Source organism: Apus apus, chromosome 1 (genome assembly GCF_020740795.1).
Source record: "Apus apus isolate bApuApu2 chromosome 1, bApuApu2.pri.cur, whole genome shotgun sequence".
NCBI lineage: Eukaryota > Metazoa > Chordata > Aves > Apodiformes > Apodidae > Apus > Apus apus.
The window spans coordinates 174,186,154-174,212,296 of NC_067282.1; the positions used below are offsets into that span (position 1 = coordinate 174,186,154).

The window sequence follows — 26,143 nt, forward strand, 5'->3', positions numbered from 1 at the left end:
AAATTAAAATTCCAAAACCAGATGTCTTTCAAACTCAACTTTTCTCAGAAAAATCTAAAGCTAAAGGTTAGTACTGAGCACATACAACTGCTTCTTTATTGTTGCATGAATTTTTGTCTTACCGCAGACATTTATAAAATCCAGTTGATGTCAGGATTCCACCTCGAGCTAATTTACTACAGGTAGAGAGGTATTCAGAGTACATTTCTGCTCGAGAGACTGAGCAATCAAGATTCACCTCAAAGTGTGCATTCAACCTGAGGATAAAAAAAACAACAACAATGAAGCAAAACAGAGAGAGAATACTTTTTTAAAAAGGTTATTAAAACACTTCTATCACAGAGACTTCTGAGACCTGATAACAACATGGAAAATACCATTTTAGTATAGTCTTATCAAATGTCTGTTCCATTCTTTTTCTCACTGCTTTTGATTCAACACACAGGACCCCTAACACATGCAGTCCACTTTACATGCAACATCTTACTTACATATGTAATATACAGAATAGTCTCTAGATATGCAGTTTTATTGTATATTCAGAAAGAAAAAAAATGTGTTGCTTGGTGACCTCCCTTCCCCACAACTCCATTGTTATTTCTTAATAATTCTACTTCAGCAAAAGGTAGACTGAATGCTAGCTAACTCTTCATCAGGAATTTCTTTCAAAAAATCAACATTTGTATCAAACCCAAGATTTTATTAAGTGATCTGCTAATTCAGTCTTACTTTAAAGAACAAGTAAAATCAGAGATAGAATAACCATCTCAAGCCTGTCATTCTGATAGAGGCAGGAAAGCAGGAGAGAAGGGCTGGAATTCTAAGAGAATATGCACAAACACACATGCTCTCATTCCCGAAGTCCCACACTAGAGAGACATCAATAAAATCCTTGAACAAGCTGTTGTGCCTAACATTCAGCTTCCAGGGAAAGTATTTGTATCTCCTACAGACTCTTCCCAAGCACACAAATCATGCAACCCCCAACCAGGATTTTTCATTTGATTTCTTTCAGATCCATTATTCCAACTCAGAGACATGGGAATGGTTTATGCCCAGCAGCAAATGGAGGTAAGTAACAACTGTCACATAATGCTCAAGTATCAGTACCAGCACACAGGCTGAGACAGAACAAAATTTTTTTTAATAGTCAGCATTTACTACGTAGTGCTAACACTTTAGAAAACTATACTGCATTCTCTGTTGTCAAGTCCTACACTCCCAATATAACTAGATGCTTCAAAAGAGAACAAGCAAATTATTACATTATTTTAATTACATTATCTCATAACCAGTAAAAAGTAAGTACAACGTCATTTCTTCTGCAGTTGAGTTACAATTTTATTATTACAAAAACTGAGATCACACAGTATGACAGAAAGCCTAGGTATTAAATTTGGCATGTCCAGTTGGGTATGTCATATTAAGCTGACACACCGTCACTGGTACCAGTGAACTGAAGATATTCGAGACTTAGAATGGTGAAATGGGATCTATGATTAGCACATTACTGTCACAGACGCTTACCTTACATAGACTCAGGCTAAGCTGGCTAATAATATATCCAGGAAGGTCAGTATAAATACCTTGTCTTTCTGCTGCTTCCAAGAGACAGTAACTGTTCTAAATTCTACTGTCATGATTTACTCATTTTCCCATTTCCCTCATTATGAGTTAATGACTAAAACATACCATGAAAATTTACATAAATGCAAGACACTCCATGTTAGCATTGAGGCTAGCAATGACAACACTGCTAACAATGACAACATTGACACTCCTCTGCTCTCAACTGCAATTTTTTTTTTGGCAGCACACATAGTATTTAAGGAGAATTTTCAGGACTAGATGTTAATTTTTATTTTTCACTACCTATATCTATGTATGTCTAATCAGAAGAAAGTAATGTACAAAACAGTGAGCAACACTGACAGCTGCATAAGTACACAGAATCAGAAACAAAGCAGACATTCCAGATATTCCTCATACAATGCCCTATGGTTTGCTTCATTATTTTCTGCAATTTTATGGTATTGCACAGTTGCAGCATAGTACCTACCCATACTTATTTTTTAAGTAAAAACTTCTATTTTACACTTTATACAAAGTAGAAAATTCACACCTATAACTTTATGACTGAAAGTTACATGAGTAGTGTTCTCCATAGTCAATAGAGAGAAGGTGGCACCAAAAGTCAACTCGTATCTCATCAGAAATCCAAGCAGGTGAAGGCAATTCATTTTACTACTGGGGGAATCTCCCACTTCATTAATTAAAAAGGCAATTTAGAAAACTAACTTTGGCTAGAGACCAACTTGCAGACAGCTGAATTGAGCTGCAGTGATTCCAACTCGAGGTATCCCTGTTTAAATGTCTAAATGTGAAATTTCTCAGTCTTTCAGCAATGCACATGAACGATACTCTGCAGCATGTTAACAGTAGCATGGAAACATCAGCTGTTTGGCCAGCAAAACCTGCAACATTTCCTCTATACAGTTAAAGCTTTGCTGGAAGTGTAAGTAAAATTACATCATGACTTAAAGCACTAAGCTTTGACAAATTCTATCCAGTTTATCTTGAAGACCCTTGTCTGATCAGAAAGACAAGTGATGCTGCTCAGCAATTCAGAAAATAAATAAAAATCAAGATCAGAGTTAAAAATCCTATTACAGTCTATGCTAAGAGAAAAAACAACTCATTTCAAGTATCAGCTACCAAAGAGTAAATATTCTGAGTGCTTTCTTTCACACTTCTTCAAAGGAACAACAAAATTGTTTCCATTATACTTTTCAGAAAAATATGTCTAACAGGAAATAGAAACAAGCGTGACAGATGAATACAGGCATTTTTGTTTTTTTCTTCATTAAAGTATTTTAATAGAACTATACACTTACCACTGACATGCAAATTTCTCGCTGTCTATTTCTACTATTCCTGGTGGTGGAGCAACATGTGGTGCTGTCCTAGAGGCTGTGGAGAATGAAGGGAAGAAGAAAAAAAGAAAATAAAAATTTGCTAAGATTATTTTTGCTCCCTTGAATGAAGGACTTCAACTCCACGACTTTCACTGGTATAGTTTCTCCTGTTTGTTAGAAAGGAAGGATCCAGCTAAGGAAGTCACAAAGGTGCACTGCGCAGACTAAGTATTTGCACCATAATTTCCCACAGTGAAGCAGTGCATGGTGGGCCAGAGCCATCACAGAAGTGCAAAGATGATGTAAGCACTTTGTCAACTACAGTTTCCAGATTCATGATCATGATCTCAGCACTTTAGAGTACTGACCATGATTTAAGATTGGTACAATACTCCACCAGAACAGGCATAAACATACACAAATATTTGTCCAATTCCTAAGTGGAAGCAAATACAACATAAAGAATTTTGCCGCGATGTCACACCAGCTCCTTCTATCCACCCTTGTTCATTCCTTTGGACACTTTCTTTTCCAGTGATTTTTCACTGTGTTGTCTGCCCCCATTCCAGAATGTCCTGGTTTGAGCTTAGACATGCAAGCCACTGTCTGTCTTAATGATTCTTTCTGCATTTTTTCCCCCAAAAAGAACAGCTATGTTCCATCTCGTGTGCACCTAAGGTATCTGCTATGTGCTTTTATTAGAAAAGACAGAATGTGGTACATATGCTGCTCTCCTTGACCAAGAATAGCTGTGCCATCAACTTCCAAAGCGCCATGTATTTTAATACCAAAATAAAACTGAAAAAAAATACTCATAATTACAGTTTAATTTATAATTAAGAAAACGTTTTTCAGGCTTTAAACACCAGCTAAAATTTTGTTCACGTCACAGTAAGCTGCTTAGCAGCTTCAATAGAGGCATGATGCTGTGTCTTATCTCATCTTTGCAATTCTATCAAATGCTATATATTCCTGTCCAATAATATGATGTGTAAAACACAAAAGAAAACGGGCCTCTAATTCTCTGCAAATTGTGGGAATGATCTAGAATGGCTGCTTTTTCTTCCCACTGAAAAAGTCAACATAAGGAATGTACGTAACTTTCAATAAATTTTCAGATTAGCAACTGAAAAATACTATTTTCAAGCTTGTTTCGCACCAGTTTTGGCTAATGCAGCTTTATATTTACTTTGTGAAAAAGTGCCTGAAAAAGTTATCATATGTTATGCACAATGCTCCACTTATTTACATAAACTAATTAGAAATCTACAGAAGACAAAAATCATACATGCCATATAGGAAATTTTGCAGAAGAGTGGGTTCTCTTGCAGTAGCACTAACCTGGGACACCTGTTGCGTGGGTCTGTGAAGAACCATGATCCATTACTTGTGGTCTGACATCAGGTACTCCTTGCTGGCTAATGCACTGATGCTCAATGAGTTTTACAGCAGTAAGTGCATCAGGTCCAAACATCTGGATGTCCATAGAAACCAGACATACTAATGTATCTAAAGTATTAAATGTAAAACCGACAATGACATTAGGACAAGACAAATTAATGTTTTAAAATTTCCGTGTGTTGAAAGAAAACAAGTCTGCTTTTGTAGATTTTTTTTTTACACACTTCCTTCATGGCATTAAAGAAAACACCAGAAAAACTCCAAACAACAAAAAACCCAAAAAACTACTTCAAAAGATTTAGCTTCCCTAGTTATTAGCATCATCAGTCTCTTGAGGACAGAAAGAGTCTATTTTAGCAAAACTTCCTATTCTATTATCCATCCCTAAGCTGCACACACATGCAGTCAAGCCACATTTTTAACCCGAGAACATGACATACGTCTTTTTTTCTACATACGTCAGAGTAATAGGTTTTCCTTCTCCCTTACCGATGCTCTTCTCGACTTTAGCAATCTTTGAGCAGGCCACTTCTCCCATTTCTGTGAGCATGTACAGCACCTCAAGTGCTGAGATTACAAGCAGCACATCTGGCAGAGTGAGATGACATATGATCTCTTTATAGGATTCTTGATCCACATATTCACAAATCAAGACACCATTATCTTCAGCCTTACAAAGATTTGCCAGGATTTCCATGCCTGAAGACCAAATACAAAACAGTTTCAAACAGCAATAACTACAATTCTAATACAGCGGTAGAAGAGCTAGGGAGCTTACCTCTCATTTTTAAAAATCTATCCCTTGACATGAGGCATTTTGTAACAGTGTGAAACATTAGATGAGTAGTTTTGAAATCAACAGGATCCAAAAGAAGCTGATGAGAAAGCAAAAAAAAAAATCTATGACTAAGACTATCCATATAGTACTAATGGCTCAAATCCTTAAATTTGCATGTCAAACCAGAAGACTCAAAAGTGTTTAAATGACATTCATGTTCACAAAAACAGAACCTCATAAGCTTTTTATTGCAGGGGGCATTTTGAAGCCCCTCCTCCATTTCTGCTCTGAAGCACCAGACTAATTTGCACTTTCTAGTAGTTCATAACTTTATTCCCAGGCAGTAAAGAGTATACAGCAATGTATTTTAATATCCAACAAAGTAACTTAGAAAATGACAAACATTCCTTCCCAAATGTCGTCATGATTGTTCATGCTGTTTCTATCTACTTCTGCTTCGCAACTCTCATGCGTTGTAATATGTAACATTCTCTCTTATTCAAGAGAAGCTGGATACATGGAAAATGAAATAATTTTTTTTAATATTCAGCAGTGGACCAATACTTCAAGTCTCATTCTCTGATACCTACCCATTTAACCTACCTGTTATATTTTAAAATATATGGAATTATCTGAACATACGTACCTATAAAATATGTATGATTTACCTACACAATTGATATGACATATAGAAACAGTGTATTTGATTACATTCAAACCTTTTTCAAGAGAAAAGGATGCTTCACATGATTCAGGTGGTACACCCAGTGGCATATCACTAGCCTACTGGTACCCCACTGCACACAGCATAAAAGGCTCTACGACTCCCTTTCTCAACATGCTATTTTGAAATTCTTACCAAAGGTTATAAGTGAAAAAGTTGGCGTACACTCTGCAGGATTTAACTAAATTCGTTTCTTCTCTCTGGGAAACTCAACTGAAAATTATGCACTATGATTATCTTGAATCTCCCTATGCAATCATCCTTCTCCATGAGATTGTATTTAAGCAAACTGACACACACTGTCTGTATTTTTGGTTTGGCCCTGAATAACTGTTTTCAAATTGCTATATACAAATTCAGAGAGTATTTCCTGCTTAATCAAATGATCAAGGAAAAAAAGTAATTACTTTAATTAACACTAATGTAATGCTTTTATCAAATTATATTTTAATTGTTCTGTTTTGAAGCACATTACCTCTGCTGCAATATTTCCCAGCGTGTCAAGCCCCAGCTGCCGTAAAGAAATAAAATGACTGTGAGCAGAGAGGAGCAGGAACCGAAGACAAGTACGATTAGCTGCCAGAAGTTTAACATTTCCCTCTTCAAAAGAAAGATTACGTAAAATCACTGCGATCTGAAGCACACGCTGCCCTTCAATATCATTAATGCCCAATTTGCGAGGTGGATGAAATAAGGATTCCCAAATCCAGTCTTCCGATGAAATATCTACAAAGTAAGTAAGTAAGTTTTAGTCCTTCTTTTACTACATTTACCAACATGTGTTAACATTAGTCAAGATGTCTCACCTTGAGATTTGCTTCTGTCAGAAATTAGATCACGAACTTCAATATCCTCAACAATATCCTTCCAAAACTGAAGAAAGAATTAAAAATACTCTTAATTTCTATGGGTTTATATTTCTTTAAATATTTTTACTTCTATTACCTTAAAATATTTTCAAAATATGAAAAGGATCGTTCTTTAAATATTTCCTAGTACCCTGATTCATCTAATTGTAGTATTTTTCACTTGCAGGATGATATGCAAAAAGTTTACATTAAGAAACTCTCCCTCTCAGGCATCAGAAGAGTGCGTTTATGATCAAACACCACTATCACAGAAGTCCTTTGCTGAAGAACATACTGAAACTAGATGGATAGAATTTTCCAAAAACAACTAGAAATACCCTAAGTGCAAAAAAAGTACAGTTCATCCTCCTCCACCCTCCTACAAACAGTGAACTGAAGCAGAAGATGGTCACTCCTCTCAGTTTTGATAGATTTCAGCTTCTGCTAGAAGTATAGTAGTCAGATTTCTATCTGGAGAGACTTTTTTAAAGCTTCTGCTATGTTTTCCACTTGATCATACATCAATGAAAGAAGAGAAGCAACAACCACCATCATCACCAAAAACTTTTACAAATACAAGCAAAACAGAAAGCTCAGCAGAGTGGAATTCAAATTACACTACAAATTATATGGTCTTATTTGTAAATGGATGTTATGTTGCTAGTCCTGTTGAAATTCAATAATTACTCAAGGCATTAAGTTCTGCAAGCTAGTAAGAAACCTCGTTGTGATGTATATTAATATATCTAATTATATATACATTCTAATGTGTACATTATAATGAAAATATAAACACTTCTTTGGCTAATAAAAATGTATACATTCCTTTGACTCGCAAATTAAATGAAGCTCCTCTTTTGGCTACAATCACAAAATAAAACCACAAATAAATCTAGATAAAAAGGGAAGGATGGGAAGTACAACCAGCTGAACAGCAGGAGAAATTCTGCTATATAAATGTAATTACTAAATTACAGCATTCATACCAAGCTTGACACTATTATTTTCTTGAAAAATAGAATACTACAGATTTTCTAAATTGGAAAGAAAATAATTTTATTTTCCACTGCAATGCTGCTAAATGACATCCAAGTGCTGTTTAGTAAAGAGGATTACTTGCACACAATGGATTATTACCTCATTTTAGCAAAGACAAGAACAGCCAGATAAAAGTCTAACTTCTTACTGTTTGTGACAAACAGATTTTTCTAATTAAAACTGAGGCTATCATCAACAAGACTTGCCATGCAGGTAAAATCTGCAGAATGTACTTCATTTTGAGCTGCCTTTACTTTTAGAGAAGGAGATTATTTAAGGAAGAGCCTCAAGTCATTATTTTAAAAGGCACACAGAAGTACTGTCTGGAAATTTACTAGTCAGTACACACTTGTCTTTAGGATGCTTACATTTGGAAAAGCAATGAGGATGGCAAGCCTTCATATTTCACCACTACTTAAAATCTCACAAGCTTTTAAAGATTAGTTGTTTAATCAGTTACGGCTTTTTTTTTTTTTTTAATATTGACTATTAAATAGCAATAGTTAAAAGTCTTGAACTTCAACCTGAAGCTCTTTGGAAGAGGCCAAGTCAATTACAATACAATGTTAAAATTGCTGTCACACATCAAATATTAGACATCATCACATTTTTCTAGCTGAATCCTCCAATAATCCACTTTTCACCTCTTAATAGTTAAGTTTATAGTCAAGATGAAACACTGAAAAACCTCTGAAAACATAAAGTCATATAGGAATGAATTTTTCTATCTGGAGGTCAAATCATCCTGGACATGCTCTCAAAGGGATGGAAATGAGGATTTAATTTTTTTGCAGATGAAGACACTACAGACACTGCGAAAGATAAAGCCTCAAAGATCTAAGGCTGAAGATGAGCACAGGAACACATTGCTGGAAAACATCTCATCTAAAACTTGTAGAATAAACAGATCCATACTAGTTGCTGTAACTGAGAAAGCCTCCCCTTCCTAAGTGAGCAGTCTGTTAAACAATACTTCTTGTTAGCTCAGGTAAGATTACCTTTTTCAGAAAAGAACCGAACATGCCTTCTTTCTGTAAATTAAAGACAGATACAGCAAGGCATCAAATAAAGTTTACTTCCACATAACTGTTACTCTTCAAATGGTTTCATTATACAGTCATGCTGTGAGCATAAGATGCGAACCACTTAAACTGGAGAAATTTTGCCTCAGGATTACCTAGACCGCATGCACAAGTCCCATTACCTATGGGAAGCACACCAGAACAATGTGGGTCCCCCACAGTCTCAGGTCCTCTGAGTCCGAGAGATGTGGAAAGGCTCTTAAAGGTCTAAGGAAGAGAATCTGGAGGGTAATACATAAATATGCTGACAATACAACTTCAGGAAGAACAATTTTTAAAGATACATCATTTTTTTCCTCTCTTGAGTGCTTACTTCCACATACAGAAGCACTGTGTGCGATGATACTCACTAAGAACACTGCTTTACATGTGGAAATGTGCCAGAGCTTGCTAAAAACTGTAGGTTTGCATTCCCAAAGCCTGCACCTGTCAGGGGTGTTTCAGCAACTATGAAATGCCTACTGCAGTAGCCAACCAGGCTTCCTGTGAGCACTTTCCAGATTTCAAGATTTCAAACATTCTGCAAAAACTCCAGCAATATCACCAAAAACCTCAGAAATATTATCCTACATCCTCCATTCAACAAGCAAGTAACTTAAACTGCTTATTGGTAAGTAATCTGTTCAGAAATCCCAGCAGCTAAGACACACAGTATTACATGTGGTATTTAATGGATCTATTTTAGAGACGGGCTAACTATAGATAGGTCAGGATTTCCCAGGCCTTTAGCTGTTGACAAGCATGTTGCAGCAATGGATGTACTGATGGAAGCCTAATCAGTGCTTATCACTACACTGAGATCCAAAACACTGGAAAGCTTCACCACAGGTAGCTGAGGTGAGTTCCTAGCCAAAGAAAGAGGCATCTGTCTCCAATATTTAGAAGGGAGATCAATTTTCCATTTGATTCCAACAAGCTAGCTTCTAGCAGGGACAATTACTTAGGAGAGTCAACTACCTCCCTCAGAAAAGTTACTATTCTCTTCAGGGAATGACAACCAACTTGAAGCAATACTCTTGTGCACTGCATGTACAGCCATATATGGAAGTAAAAAAGTGCAATCAGCTTGGTCTATGACAATCAGAGCCTCAATCAAACTGTCAGGTATAAAATAAGTCATCCAAACATCTAGAAAAAAACTGGGATGCTGATACTTCATATAAACAGAAATAAACAAGAGAGGAGGAAAAAGTGAAGTTCTTTATCAGTGGCTATTCCTATATATATGTATTTTAGATCACGATAACACACTGGTAAGAGGAATAAAAAACTAAAACATGGAAGCAAACAAACAATGCTTGACTATGTGACCTTAGATGCCAAGAGACAATGGACAAAGGTAAGGAACTTTATTCACGACTTTATTCACACGCACAATATGATTACTGTAGTCAAGCTCTTTTGGAAAAACGATGCACAGGATTATGCAGAAGTCACTGAAAATCAGATTAAATAAATTATTGTCTGTAAAAACAATGCCCATTTGAGTCCACAAATAACAGAATGTACCAAAGACCATGAATACTTATTCAAGAAAAATATGAGAGCGACCAGAAACAAGTCAGCTGGATATCCCTGTGAGATACAAATGAGGTGACATTTGAAAAGTATTTCAGGCATTTAAATGCATAAGGATCTCTCTCTACACACTGAGAAAAACTGAAAGAATAAATGCACAATAAAGATTTTTTTAAATGAAATTTATACAAAGAAGAATGAGAAATAACGAAAGAAATAACACAATAATACAAAGCAATAAAGAAAGCACAAAAACTGAGTAAGCATGGATTTTGGAACTATACAGGTAGAAGAAGCCTCATGAAGCCCAAGAACATGAAAAGGAGATGCTTAAAGTAAACAGAAAATAACAATGCAAGAAGAAACTGGATGCAATTATTCATATACAACCTCAGATAGCAGGCAGCTGCTGGAGACAGGGAAGAAATACCTGGAAAAACAACTACATCTATCTGACTATAAGCGTGCTACATAAACAAGTCACTCTTGAAAGACAAACTATACTCATAAGTGAACCTTGCTAACATGAAAAAATTTGAAGAGAAATGAAACAGTTAAAAACAGGAAAGCTTCCAGAGTAGATGAGAAAACATCGGATCAGAATGTCACTGGAGCTTGGGGGTATGGATGACAAAACAAAACAGGAAAAGGTACAAGATAAATGGAAAAATGCCAATCCTTAAGTAAGGACATTTAGTCATCCCAACCAAGTAGAGATTTAAGCTTACTGACAGCACCAGGAAAAATTGAGGGGAAAAAGTAACAAATTAACACAGCTGTAAGGGATAACAGTATGTTCAACTAAAACATTATTAAAATTCTGACAACTAATGGAACAGATTCACTCACTAGGACATTTAATTCAGTTTAGAGGTAAGCATGGTAGAAAGTTAGAAATTTTATAGTGCTGCAGAGAAGATAATGGAAATTTTGTAATTTCCAAACAGCTTTTATAATGCATTAAAGACTACGGAGAAGGAAAGAAAATATACTTTATTTCCTCAAAGTTTAGTATAAATAAACATGTTGTTTTTCCTCTTTACCTTCAACTGGAACAGCAGTGACCCTGGAGGACAAAGGAAAATAAACAAGCTCCTTTGCTCATGAATATGACACTACGAAACTAGTAGACTGTTCTGAAAAAACTGTGATACTGCCTAAGTAAAGTGGAATGATTTGAAGTCAGAATTAGAGAACAGAAGAACATAATAATCAAAGTACTGGTGCTGAAACAATTGAAAAATTCTTTATGATGACAGAGCACTGGAACAGGCTGCCCAGAGAGGTTGTGGAGTCTCCTTCGCTGGAGACATTCAAAACCCGCCTGGATGCCTTCCTGTGTGATGTACTCTAGGTGACCCTGCTCTGGCAGGGGGGTTGGACTAGATGATCTTTCGAGGTCCCTTCCAACCCCTAGGATTCTATGATTCTATGATTCTATGATACAGAACTGAAGAGCTGACTGAATACCACCCAACCCACACTTATTGTGTAGATATTTAAGAGTAGGAGAAATACTAACGGTGATGCTGTACCACTCCTAGTGTGCAATGAATGAAGAGAAAAAAGAATGAGGAAAAACATACGGCCATTTTTCGTTATTGAAAACTAATTTAATAATAGTAATACGATTAAGAGACTAAATCAAGCTTATTTTAAGCAAACATTAAAAATTTGCACAAAATATTTTAGTATAAATGCTTCTAAAATTACCCAATGTCTGTATAAAGACTTTGAAATACAGAAACTAAATGCCTATATAAAATCTAAAGTTCCAAGATTATGTGCATATATTTTAATAAGCAGAAGGAGGAGTTGGAAAAAAAAAGAGTAAGAGTAGTCACATAGATGAAATGTCAAATACTCTTAACATACCTCATAGATTATTTGTATTTGTTTCAATGCATTTGAAAACCTACTTTCAGCTAACAAAGACTGGGAGGGTTTGGTTGGTTGGGCTTTTTTGCATAAAACTGACATACCAAAACTTAAATATCAAATTGCGAAGGATCCAAGTTTATGATTTCTCTATGAGTTCTGACTTTAACCCTAAACATAATTTTCAGAACAGCTTCAAGATTCGTGATACCCCTTGCCACCCCACCAACCCCTAAATTCCAATGCATGAAAAATCCACTATGGCCTGAGGGCAATGTTTACAAAGTCAACAGAATTTCTATAAATTAATTACTTAATAGTTTAGAGCTCATCTGTTTAAGAAACTGCTTTTCTCACCCTAATTTCTATGAAACTTTACCATTTGTTTGTTCATGCCACCAATATTTTAACTCATACTTCTGTATTTTTTCTCTCCCACATAAGAACTCTTCGATTTTCATCTTTACACAAATTCATCATCTGCTGCCATTGTAACACAGAAACAAACTGGAACATTAACTTACAAACTCAAGACACAAACTGGCAGTAAAGGAAGTAAAAAACACCCAAACAAATAAAGAAGAATTTTTAAAAAGATAATGTGAACAGTAAAAGAAGGGACACACATTCAACAGCCATTCTATTAAAGTTTTAAAAGCAAATTTTAAAAAAACACATACACAAAACACTATGTCATGAAACTCCCATAATGCAATCCCTGATTTCTGTTTTGACACAGTCACAGCTGCAATATAAATTACTTCCAGCACGAGGGTCAAACAAATACTTGAAGTAAGATGTTCTGAAAAATCTGGACTTTCATTATTAGAGATATTTTTAGATCTGGTGTTAGTTTCTGATGTGCTTTCAAGCAGTATTTCACTGCAGAGTGGTACTATACATGTTGTAATGTTTAAAAATAGATCTTGGAGAGCAACCAAGTTTCTTATTAGCAAACCTCACTGCAGTTAGTGGTTCTACTTAACACTTCATTAAAAACATTTAACAGAATCATCTGTCCTTATCCATCACAATTACTTAAATTTATATAATTAACGAATATATAATAAGTTACAATTCTGTGTAACTTTAAATGTTTACAGATCTAGACATGGTGCTTGTTGCTACTGTAGAACAGCAACAGTCTGTGACAGTTTAGGGTGAAGTAAACACGGCAATGCTAAGTGCTTTAAAAATAAACCAAAACACAAACTACAGTACTTCGGGATGTATTTTTCAATGGAACAAGGAAACAAATATTATGAAGCACTAGTTTTTACATTTACCTTCAGCACATTTGAACCATGTTTTCAAGTTCATATACTAACAAATACCTTACCTTTTCTGTTCTTAACTTTACCTAGGAAACTTTTGTTAGGTATTTCAGCACTACTTATAATTTCACTAACACCACTATGGTCCAACTCGCCCCAGAACTGTCCCAAACAGCAGATAAATGGGAAAAACTTCAAACAATTATTTCTCTATAATACTAGTAAGACATTTCAGCATATGAGAAGGCTAAGAAAATGAGCAGCAACTTGGCTTTGAGTTCAGAGGGAACTCAGTAGCTTCTCTCTTCATGCTTTTACTTGGTAAAAAGCCTAAGTCTTCAAAATATATTTTAATCTAGCTTTCTTCCATTGTAGCCATACAAATCATCACCTGAAATTCCATCTAAGGAAATTGTGTAACACAGCAAATATGCTGAAATGTCAAACCTCTTCAGCTATAATACATTTCATGCTTTCGTTCACCTCAAAGTGCTCACCTAGAATAAAGAGGAAGCACTTATATATAAAAACTTCAGTTATATTTAACCTCATTTCATTACTTGTACAGTAGATCATGCCCTCTAGTGGAAAGATTTAAAAACTTCGTGCAAAAACAGTAACTGAAATGAACTGGCAACATTACTAACTCACTTCAATTTGTTCCATATTTTTTATATTCTTTGCTGATCATGGCATTGTTTTTTCTTGCTAAATATGTTGGCCAGTTCTGGCATTTTTTTACTTTTGCTAAATCAGTTTTCATTTCCCTCACACATACTAGCTTTCTTAAAAGAGAAACACAGAACTTCTTCATTCATTTGCCTACAGCTATTTTTTCTTAATACATTTCTTCCCGCTTAACCAAACATGTTATGACAACTGTGATATAGTGTACTATTACATTTAAATCAAAGGAATAAAGTTGAGAGAAATATGCCAGTCTGTCTGACAATTTTATATCTTTGTAAAGGATTTGATACCCACCATATGCAGTTCAAAATTATTTTAATAATTTTTTGTTACCTTAACAAAATCTCTATCAGTTTTCTCCTTCCATTCTTCTCCAAACACAGCCGAAAATGATCCTAAAGCTTTAAGCACAAAAAGCAGAATTTAGTAAAATAAGAAATGAACATTTTGGTTGACTTTTTACTAATCCATAAACTAAATACTGAACACACTATCGTCTCTTCCAGTATTTCCTTTTTTTTTAATGAAAAGTCCTGTACTAAACTGCATAAACCAACTGAAATTTCTGTAGTAACCTAATTAATTGGTTCTGCAGTTTTACAGCTTAAATTGAGGATAAACAGTCCATAAAGCATGGACTAGTTTGTGAACCCTTTAAAAAACACATAGGAAACTTTTCCACAGTTCTTTTCCACGAGTCAAGATGACTGCTCAGTTCCCAACCTCACATCAACAACTGTTTTCCATGTGCACAATATAAGCTGTAAATGCTACTTTTGTAATTACACAAATTCCCACTTATGTTTTCTAAAAAACATAATAGTAGCAGTGAGATTTTGACAGCATTCAGCTGAAAGTCAGCATCTAAACAGGAAGTGTAAAGGATGTTCTTGGGTGTTTGGTGGAGCCATTGCCACAATTTTTCTAATTGTCGCTCCTTGAAAGCAGCAAAGATTCAGTCAATCCAAAAATAAACTGTCTTGCAATAGTTCAGTAATGAACTCATGACACATCTAAATTACACTTAAACATTCCTTGTTCATAATGTTTTATTCTTGTGAACAAAATGCTGCAAATCTGAATTCCAAGACTACAGCAGCTTTCAACTCAGAGAATCCAAACCAAGACTTAATGCAATATTTCATACAGAAGATACTATATACCCCAAGCCTCTGGGGCTGACCTATCACAACCAGTATAATTGTCATCTCAAAATTCAATGGAGGGAAAAAGCATCTGGAGAAATTTATCTAGAAGCAGTGCATTATTAATACTAGCAATGGTAAAACCTTAATTATAGACAAGGCAAATCTAAAACCCCCATTAAATGAAGTTGATCAGTTATCATTTATTTACACCTGAAATTCTCATGACAGTATTCTCATACTACCTGATTTTGCTAATTACAGATCATTTAACCACCAAACTTGACAGATTTACCTTCACTATTTATAATATAAATGCATGCAAGCATTTCAATAAAGGCTTCATGCTTCAAAGTAAACGTACTCCCCCTTTCTTTCCCAAATTTGTCCCCATAATGCTGATAGGACACTCTCTGGATTTATCCAGAAGACATAATTAGGTAAGATAAGTATGAAGCTTTCCCCAGGGAATGAAAAGCGCAAGCCCCATTACATGCCCATCATTCCTCTTGGCTTTACTCAAATATTTTTCAATATAAGAAATACTAATACAGACCAGCTACAGAACAAGCCTGTGTGAGTCCAAGCTAAGAACTGGAAAGAACACTGCCTACTTTTGCAGCATCAAAAAAATAATGAAATTGCAAGACAAAAGTTGATTCAACTAATCATAAATTTCTAAGTCCACAGAAGTTCCAATAGGTGAGTAGACGGCAAACTCAAAAATCTAGAGAGCAAGCATCCTGGAATTGCTAAAATGCAGGATCAAATTTTCACTGTAGCTTCCTTTCAAATACTTTTCTTCGAAAGTTCTTGTGACTGGGGTAGATACAGACACTAAATGACTGAAATCTAACCACATCTGGAAGGCACAGGTACAAATTAAAAACATGAGAGAATCTGGGGAACACTAACACAATACTGAGGGGAGAAGGGGGAAGCTACAAATTATTGTATATGAAAAGAAAAGAAACAAAGCTGTACACAATGTCTAATACTGATTATTCACCAGAATTTTAAAACAGAATCTCTGACACACCATACTATGTTTATGCTTACACATATAAAGCAGATTTATATTCAGACAGGATCATCTGTACTAGCAGACTTAAATATATTTATCTGAAAAAGCTGATTTCAATAATTTTGTATGGTGGTAATTTCTGAAATTCAGTATATATATATATAAAAAAAATCAGTACACAAAACTAGTAAATACTTCCTCCTTGCCATCAAGTCAGGAGCTATGCTGTTGCGATTTTAGGATTTTTGGGATACCTTATTTTTTCCCCCTCTATCCTTGACAGAAAGTCAAACAAGCAATTAACAAGAAATAACTCGTCATGGAGGTCAAACTAACACGTCAAACTGAAGAATTCATTTCACATACTTAAGTACTTTGATGGAACAGACTTTTTTAAATTCATGTGCTAACACCTTACATAATTCTGATTAACATTTTTATCCGTTTGGTTTTGTATTCTGAATTTCACTACAGTTGAGCATGTAGTGAATTATCAGGGTAAAAATCTTACTGGGTCATTGTTTTCAACTGCCTGTTAAAAAAATTTTCATTTGTGACTGCTACTAGAAAAGAATTATGAAAAGTCAGCATGATCCTGCAAATTCAGAAAAAAAAATATAAAAAAAATCAGTAAAACATTACAAGCAGATGGAAATACAATGCTGTAAACTTGAGCATCTTGAACAATTAAACTCTATCATTGAAAAAATAATTCTTACTTTGCACTGAACTGCTAAATATCCCTGTTTTAAATTACCTAAAAGGTATCTGTAATGTCTGATAAAAACTGTAACTGTGAACAAGGTAAAAAGAAAAATTAAGTATATTACAGTGCAATAAATCATAATAATATAATGTAATAGAATAATAAACAGTAAATTATAATATAACTATTACATAATATATTCTAACATTATTATTACACCTTTTCATTATCAAGGATTGTCAAAGATGCTACAACAGATATTGACTCCTTCTGTTGCATAAATGGTATATACTTACTGTCATCAAACACCCCAGCATTTGCAAGCAGTAAAGTGATGATTTTAGGGTCCTTTTCAAGTTGCATAACATGCTTGCTTTCATTTGAAAGAAGAGTGCATACATTAATTGCAAAGTCCACTTCATTTGGGAGTCCAGATAACAGTGAAAGCACCAGTTTATTATAGTCATTTGGTGAGTTAAAGTCCATAGACAGTCCATAGCTTTGACGAAGGTAATCTAAAAAAAAAAAAAATTAAAGCAACATTTTCACAACTGAACTAATCAATATTCAGATGGTACATTAAGCAATACTATTATGAATTATATGTTTTTCAGAAATGTTTATTAGTAAGTTATTGAGGGTTTTAACAAGTTTTTTCAGTATTCATTTTTTTCCATTTGTCTTCGGCCAAAATGCTGAATACAAGTCCACTTAGCTGTGTAACTTTCTAGTTAATATTAATTTATTCATCAGCTCCAGAATGCAATACTGCAGTTGTTCTCCCAACTTTGAAAAAGCAAACTTTATTTAAAGCAGAACAACTGTAATACAATCTGGAGTAATCTTCTACACAACAAATTACACATTCACACCACAGAGTCCACCAGCTTCCCATTTGTTTACTGGTTCAAGACTTATACTTTTGTCTCTAAATTACAAAGGTGGTGATTCTGGCACATATGTGCTTTACTCCTTGGCTTTTAAAGATATAATTAATTGCATGCTCAGTTCAGGTATTTGGCTCTGTACAGAACTGATTAATGTGACAGAAATACAATCTGTAAATTATTGTTGTTTCAAGGCAAGTAACTATTTAGCCCTGCTAATTAGAAACATTTATAAAGATAAATAGCTTATAAATTTCAATAATTATTTTTGTTTGGTTAGAAATGTGAAAAAAGTGGAAAGGTTTTTGGGTGTATTAAATTAGTAACTTCGAGTGACCCACAGATTTGATGGTTTTAATAATATTGCAATTTAGCTACATACTGTCTCTGTAGTCTGTCAAAATAAACTTATACACACTCATGGAAAAAAAATACTACTTTTCCACAAAGATTTACCTGACACACTGTGCTGCTGGTAGTTATAGGAAGTTGGAATTGCACCAATAGGAAGTTGTGGCTTTGGATTGCCTGGTTGTACCTCATCATCCTCCTCCCCAAAATGATGGACTTTTTCATACTTTTCTAGATAACTAGAATAAAAAAGCAAGTATTTTTTATATATATATAGTACAACTAAATCCTTCATTCTCCAACTGCTGAACTGCCATAGGAAACAAATGGTACAAACATGGATTTACTGGAAACAATAGTTGAAGTGTTGTAAAACATAAAACATGAGTCAGATTGACAATAGGCAATACAGAAAATGCAGATATGTGGAATTATGGACTTAGGTATTAAATTTCTTCACATTTCTCAACAACAATCCCTAGATAAATTGCAACCCACTGAGCCCTCTTGTGACTAGATCAATTTTTCCCAAATCAGCTTTTGCTACTCAAGGTAACTCTGCAGGCAGAAGCATCATAAAAATTACTCTGTGCAGGGTACCAATATATATACTGAGGTAAATTCCAGAAAAACCTGTATTTCTTGTCACCTGACTTAAAGAGAACCAATATACCAAGTCCTAGCAATTACACAAGAGAATTCAGGGATACTGAGGGCAACAATTCAGGATCAGAAGTTCTGAGCTATGGCTGCAACTAATAACTACTGAAAATCCCCTCCAAGCCCTTCAGAAAAAATGCTGATACACTGTACTCAGAATAGACTGCAAGCACAAAATTTATATACATAAAAAAGTAAACAGTTAATCAGCTTGGTAAATTAGTTTTCACAATTACCAGTTAATTTAGCATTAAATCTGTAACTTTCAGAACTTTTTAAACTCCAACACATAAAGTCAACTTAAAAGACCCACTTTAGCCCTAACTTCACACTGATACTTAGCTGCAAAACCCTTAATGAAATTATTCCAAGATCACTAAGTCGCCCAAATTTAGAAACTTTCATTGTGTTGAAAAATAACAAGTCAACTGAATAATAATAAAAACATGATGTAATCAAGGAATAATTTAAAATATTTATCTTTCTCTCTGTATATGCCAAAAATATGTAATATATTGAGGTGGGGGGAGAAGTTTTTGGTATTTTTGTCAGTAGACACTGAGGTCTTTAACACCTGGTGAACCATAAAGATTTAAAGAAAAGAGTATTCCTACTGGGAAGATTTCAGCTGCATTAAATTAGTAATTATTTCATGAAGTGAAGATATCAGTGAAATAGTCGTAACTTTAAAATCACAGAATCATAGAACTATACAGGTTGGAAAAGACCCTTGGGATCACCGAGTCAAGCCATCATCCCTGCTCTACAAAGTTCTCCCCTAAACCATATCCACCAACACCACACCCAACGACCCTTAAAATATTAGCAAATTTTTTTTTTGTTAAAGAAATGTGCACATTACAAAAGGAAGGAAAACATTTCAGAGTTACTAAGGCACTGTCCAGCTATAATTTGCGTTTGACTAAGGCTCAGAATATCAAAAGTACTATATATGTTCTGGTTATGTGAACCATTGTTCTAGAGCCATCCTTACTATGTAGACTCTTGAGTAAGTTAAGCAGTCAGCAAATATCTTCCTTATACTACTATATGCTTGAGAGTAAAAAATACACTTAAATGTGGTTTTTTAATCCTTAAACGAAATATCCTCATTTATGCTAATTAGGTCCCAATTTAAAATCTGCAAACAAGTAAAATACTATACAATTGTTTAGAATTTTTTTACTTACTCGTAACTCAACACTCCCCTACCCACAGGTTTTTTAATCTAACTATTCTCTTCCACTACATTTTCCTTATCCTTTAATCCAACTTCTTTTCTTTCCCTGTATCTTATATTCAAAGATTTTTCAAAAAGAGAAGAAAAAGTACTAGTACAGCTTCCTTCTAAAGAACTGATATTTTGATGCATTAAGATGGTCACTTACAGAGCCTGACCCAAGTGTTTTATTCTTTTATTTCCTTCTTTTTATCAGAGACATAGTTCTTGTCTGCTTTATTATCTGCTACTATTCAAGCTTTATTTAAAAAAAAAAAACAAAAACAACAAATTAACAAATCCTTCCACTATCAATGAATTGTTAAACACGCTATAAATGAACATTACATCCCTGAACACGGCAATCATGCACACATAAAATAACTAGATGTGACATTTTCCATTTTCCATATTATTATTTATTTGATAACTTCTTAAATAATTTAAGATAACTTAAAAAAATACGACAAAGATTTTTAAAAGCATGAAGCTACAGCAGCATAGCCAAACACTAAAGTGTAAAGTCAGAAATGGAATGCCTGTTAAGTAATGCATCACATAATCTTAGGTGTCCCATGACTCCATGCAGATCTCTACTGGTTTCTCAAAATAACTGTGTAGATACCCTATGACAGCCACAACAACAAGGTTTACTGGAATAAAACACTCACCTCTGATTATGAAAGCTAGAAATCCATGACTTTAAATCATCCAGAAAGTATTTTATTTTTCCAGTCACTGAAGCACTTCTTAAAGGCTCATTGTTTTCAACTATGTACACCTACATACTGAACAGCATCGCTTCCCTATTCTGACCATTCTGAACTCAGAAAGTATTATAGTGACTATGAACAGAGAAAATACCAGTGGCTTATGTTTTCTGACAGGCTAAATTCCTACCTGTACATGTTAGCGATTGATGTTTTATGATAAACTTAGTAGTGGCTGCTAAAATCCTGAGAAAGAACACAGTTGCGTAGAATTCTGAAGTACATGCAAGTCTAATAGCATGTAGGACCACACCAAAGTACCCTGAAGAAGTTTGCTGACTGAGTGGGGAAGCAGCTATTTCGTAAGGAAGAGCCACCCTGCAGTAAGACCTAGAAAGACTCGAAGAGTGGGCTAACAAGAACCTTATAAAGTTCAACAAGGACTAGTGTAAAGTCTTGCACCTGGGAAAACAATCCAGGAGTGCTGCACAGTCTGGAATCTACCTGGCTTCAAAGCAGCGCCATGGAAAGGGATGTGGGAGTCATGGTGAACAAGCAGCTCAGTGTGAGTCAACAATGTGCTGCTGTGGAAAAGAAACCAACGAAATAATCAAAAGCTGTTGAAATTGAAGAAAAGACATGACAAGGAAAAGATACTGTCTTCACCAAGCCCTGAATCAGTTTAATCAAATGTATTATTAAGTCCAATCAATTTAAATGATCAAGAGCTAAAGGAGTAGCTCAGAGACAGCCTGACCTTCACTCTTTCTGACCATCCAGTCTCTCACTCTTTGAACTCATTTATCAAACCAAGTGGATTCTAGGCTGGCTTTCCACATTTTCCAATCTGAAGAGGGGTCAGATGAATACTAGAGCTGATGCAGGGGCAACAACAGGTGTACACAGCTGAGGACAGCAAGGAGATGATATGCATGTGCCATTTCTACACTGGCAGAAGCTACACTGCCTTAGTTTGTCTAATGGGACTTCACAAGTGCTGTGAAAATTTCATTTTCTAGTTTATTTGTTGGTGTGAGTCAAAGCTTAAGCTTAGCATAAAACACCTTCATTACTGAATAGAAGATTTCATAATAAAATGCACATGCAGTACTCAAAATACAGTTTGCAAATTTACTACAATTTTTGAATGGACTTATCCATTATATCAAGAATCAATAACTAAGCATAAAAAAAAAAATAATAATAAAAGAGAGCCTTATATACAATGAAATAACCCCTGGTGTTCCATACTTCAGAATACTTAAACTTATGCTTTTTATTAAAGCCACGTGCAAAACCTGAACAATATGAATATTCGTGGTGTGTGTTCCTCTGTTAATACCTATTTTATTACAATGTGTTAAAACAGTTCTGCCAAACACAGAAACTCTAGAATTTCAAAATCTATTTTCCTGTTTCCCTGTCCTAAACCAACAACTACACTGTTTCCCACTCAGCTTAAGAAATACGTGGGGTTAGAAAAAAATGTATGTATAAGTTAAAAGACCCTTGCAAACTGAAATGGTCACTATTTTTCAGTGTTGATAACTCTCACAAAGTTGTCACAAATGTCCTATTAAATATTTCATAGCAAACAGGAATCTAAATGAACCATAAGTGATGATTTTCTCTATGCCAAAGCAAATACCAACTTCACTTTCTTAAATTCTTAGCTTTTTGTCGATATTCAATTTACCAATTCATCTCTTCAAAAACTCCCACTTTCCTGTCTCACCCTCAACTAACCAAATTTGCGGAGGAAAAAAACAAACCACAAATAAACCAGAATTTAAAAAATTCCCCAACAATCCCAAAGCATTAGTTACAAAGTCTAAGAAAACCCCAAAACTCACATGACAAATAGAAAGACCTTCCCCACCTCTAACATACACACATTTGTTCCCTTTAAGATAATGCTTGTTTACAGTGTGGAGTTTCACTGTTTCTGAATCCATCAGTTTAACAGCACTGTATTAGTGAATTTCAACCATAATAACAAGACCTTAATATGACTACTTCAGCACGATTCCTTTATGCTGCGTAAATACTAACTGTTTACAGACAGCTGTACAGATCTCAGTCCTCCAAACCCTCCTTTTGTTTCCATGCAGAGAGAATGCATGACCTGGAATTGTAGTGTAGACAAGGAGCTTTGTAAATTAGCTTGTAAATGAGCTTTACTCGTCTTAAATTCTAATCCTACCAGTCTGGCATACAGCTCCTATGCAAACAGCAGAACAGTTACCATAAAGACAGCTCTTGCTCTAAAGATACAACAAATTTAAAACAAGTAATGGAGCTTTTCTATTACTGAAAAATAGTTGTGCAAAAGCTCATAAAATATATCAGAGAGTTACAAAAGGCTTATCTCATGTTTCAAAACAATTTAGATCTGTAGCTATCGACTAGAAATGCATACTTGAACACATAAAAATTTAGGAATTCACAATGTGTCCTTAATTTAGTCACATCAACAACGTAGGTCTCAACCTTCCAATCTTCTGATTTCAACACCACCTGAACGATTAGACCCTGAAAGATACAGCTAATATGTATGAAGAACTAAAGCAACCAACTGAATGAAGGATCAGAACAAAACTACTAATGAAACAAGCAGGGTTTATGGGATGTAAGAGTCTCAAAGACATCTGAGGAAAGAACCTACGTATTATATCGAAGCCTTAGTGAGAAAGGAGTAATGATAAAAAACTGCACTTATATGGAAAGGTGTTCCACACTGTTAGGATGGCGTCTTGAACTGCTGTCAGCCCACTGTACACATGATCCAAAATATTCAAGCCACTGAAATCCACACCCTCCTTTCAGTTTGGATCACACCTCTATGCTGGGAGGATTAACTTAAGGGAAAAACAAACAACAACAAAAAACCCAAACAAAAAACCCCACAGAAAACAAAGCAAAAAACCCCCCAACAACAACAACAACAAACCAAACCAGAAACACCATCACTGGTGCCCCTTCCCTCCCCCCCAACAATAAAACCCAGAGCAAGAATAACCTCCCCCAAAACCCAACAAAACACACATACTCATATGGTGAACAGCTAGAACTACAGGATATGCAAAGTGCTGAAATACAGGAAACTACGTGGGCAGCCAGAGACATGTAAAGGCTGGCTACTTTTTGAAGGGCAAGCGATTTTAATACTTTCTGAAAACTTGGTTCCTTTAAAGATCCCTTGAGATGGAAATCAAAAGATAATATCCCTTTGAAAATCAAATTCCCATACTACACATCCTGTTCCTGTGACAGAACTTCAGTAAGTAATTTTGTTGCATTCAGGTCTGTGAGAAAGTAAGTTCTATTAATATTGCTAGTATTTAGTCCATTAAAAATACTTATTTAAGTAACAACACAGGCTTTTATTTAGACAAGTCAGTTTAAGGCTTGTTTTCAAATATTTAGGGAAAAAATACTAATAAATGAGAGTCTCCATGAGGTACAGCTAGTGCCAGACAGAATTTTCTATCAGCAGTAACTCCGAATGGGTTCACAGTATAGCGCAAACTCTCAAGCTAGGGTTTGGGGGACATTTCTCATACCTTTTGAATCTGTCTTGCAAACGTGGAGAATTTGCATTTTAAAAAAATCTAGATTTTTAGATTACAGTGGTCTCTGATTGAAAATTTAGAGTACAACACATACTCCCCTTAGTACTTGTTAACCTATTTTATGTATTCATATAGAACATCTGGCTTATCTGTATATTTTGGCTCTCTATACTGTCTCGGTATATTTGCCCAATATATATTAAGCAGCAACAACCTTCACAGTTCCTCCACCAATTCCTTATCTTTGCATTCAACTGAAGGACATGCAGGTACATTCCTGCCAGAGCTCTGCATCTGATCTTTCTTGGAACTGTCTTTTTTGCAGCATTGTTAGCATGGGACTGGCAACATTAACTTGTATCAGTTCTGTGTAGTGTGAACATCTTACATTATGAAGCAAGACAGACACATTCTTCCTGTTCACTCTCTTGCAACCCCTCTCCCTATTTGCAATTATATAAACATTCTAGATAATCATCAGATAATATCCTCACCGTACTAAGGATTTCACACTACTCCATATTCCAGTTTGTATCACCTTGTGAATCACTGCATACTGTCTCTCTTTGCCCTAAATTCAACATGGTTCTTGCCCTGATCTGAAGGGCTAATTCCATGGTGACAACTCTATCCCAACTACAAGATTTTCAGAACAGGATTCCATGCTTGTGTAAAACAATAAAAATAACTAAAATATTGAAGGTAGCAGGCGAAAAAAATAATTGAAGCTACCCATTATTTTAAGATTCTGAATTAAAAAAAACAAAACAAAACCAACAAACCTCAAAGCTCTTAGGCTTCCCATAACATTCCTCCCTAATACATGCAGCAGACTGGTACCTGCACTCAGGCGTGATTCACCCTGGTGTACATATGACTTCTTTACAAGGGATAACTTAAGAACTGGTGCCAAACAAAAGCTGCAAACTTTTTAAAAAGGTAACATCTTTATCAGACAATCTATTATAGCCCTATACCACAAACCTGTGCCTTCTACAGTTACTTGAAAATCTGATTTATTTATGAATCCAAATAGCAGACAGTATTTTAATCACATAGAAGGCTGTTTCTCAGCAGGGCAAAAGCACTTACGCTCACTCCCCTGCTGCTAGCGCACAGAGTGGAAACTGGTGCCATGATGTCGAATGAAACTCCTCCTTAGAACTTAGAGCTGCTGCTGCTGCAGCTGGCCCCAGGTAATGTCTAACTCCTCTCATAGTTGTTAGCCTACAAAACACCTGCCCCAAGAGTTAATCAAACAAATTTCCTGGAAGTGCAAAACTCAACACCCTGCTTGAAGGCTCTGCTAAAACTTTTTGCATACACCAACAAGCTGCTTCAGACTTTACTTCATATCTGAGTGTTCCACCAGTAATCTCTTCAGAATTTTCTTCCTTGGCTTCAAGGGCTTCCAAGTCAACAGTTACATCCAATTATTGTCAGAACTGATGCCTGCAGCTGAATCCTTCAAAATAATGTTTATGTGTTTCCCATCTTCACACTGTCTAACTCAGAAACTGCACATCTCTCATAATGCAGTCAGTGAAACACTCCACATGTGATTCCCAGCAGTATTTGATTAATTTCTGACTTACTGTGAACACCTCATAAGACAGACTGACAAGTCAAGACTTTTAATGCTGTACTTGGCCAGCTTGCCAGATGAGTAGAAAACTCCCAACAGCCATGTTTTTCAAACATCTGCTCTGGTGCTCCACTACAT

At 35.3% G+C, this 26,143-nt stretch overlaps 1 protein-coding gene across 4 annotated transcripts in view; it reads right to left on the reverse strand.

The window, feature by feature from the left end:
* The window catches only part of ARID2 (AT-rich interaction domain 2), a 103,539-nt gene that overhangs the window by 25,862 nt on the left and 51,534 nt on the right, over positions 1-26,143 (reverse strand). For 2 of the 4 annotated variants that reach the window (XM_051621576.1, XM_051621606.1), the window contains exons 4-15: positions 18,365-18,498; positions 17,318-17,536; positions 14,480-14,547; positions 11,827-11,844; positions 8,703-8,735; positions 6,625-6,691; positions 6,294-6,544; positions 5,095-5,191; positions 4,806-5,015; positions 4,257-4,424; positions 2,895-2,970; positions 123-257 (exon numbers count right to left, since the gene is read on the reverse strand). In XM_051621576.1, coding sequence (XP_051477536.1) covers positions 123-257; positions 2,895-2,970; positions 4,257-4,424; positions 4,806-5,015; positions 5,095-5,191; positions 6,294-6,544; positions 6,625-6,691; positions 8,703-8,735; positions 11,827-11,844; positions 14,480-14,547; positions 17,318-17,536; positions 18,365-18,498 — 1,476 coding nt within the window. The remainder of the gene's footprint in view (positions 1-122; positions 258-2,894; positions 2,971-4,256; positions 4,425-4,805; positions 5,016-5,094; positions 5,192-6,293; positions 6,545-6,624; positions 6,692-8,702; positions 8,736-11,826; positions 11,845-14,479; positions 14,548-17,317; positions 17,537-18,364; positions 18,499-26,143) is intronic. The other 2 variants (XM_051621585.1, XM_051621596.1) reach the window with 2 other exon arrangements.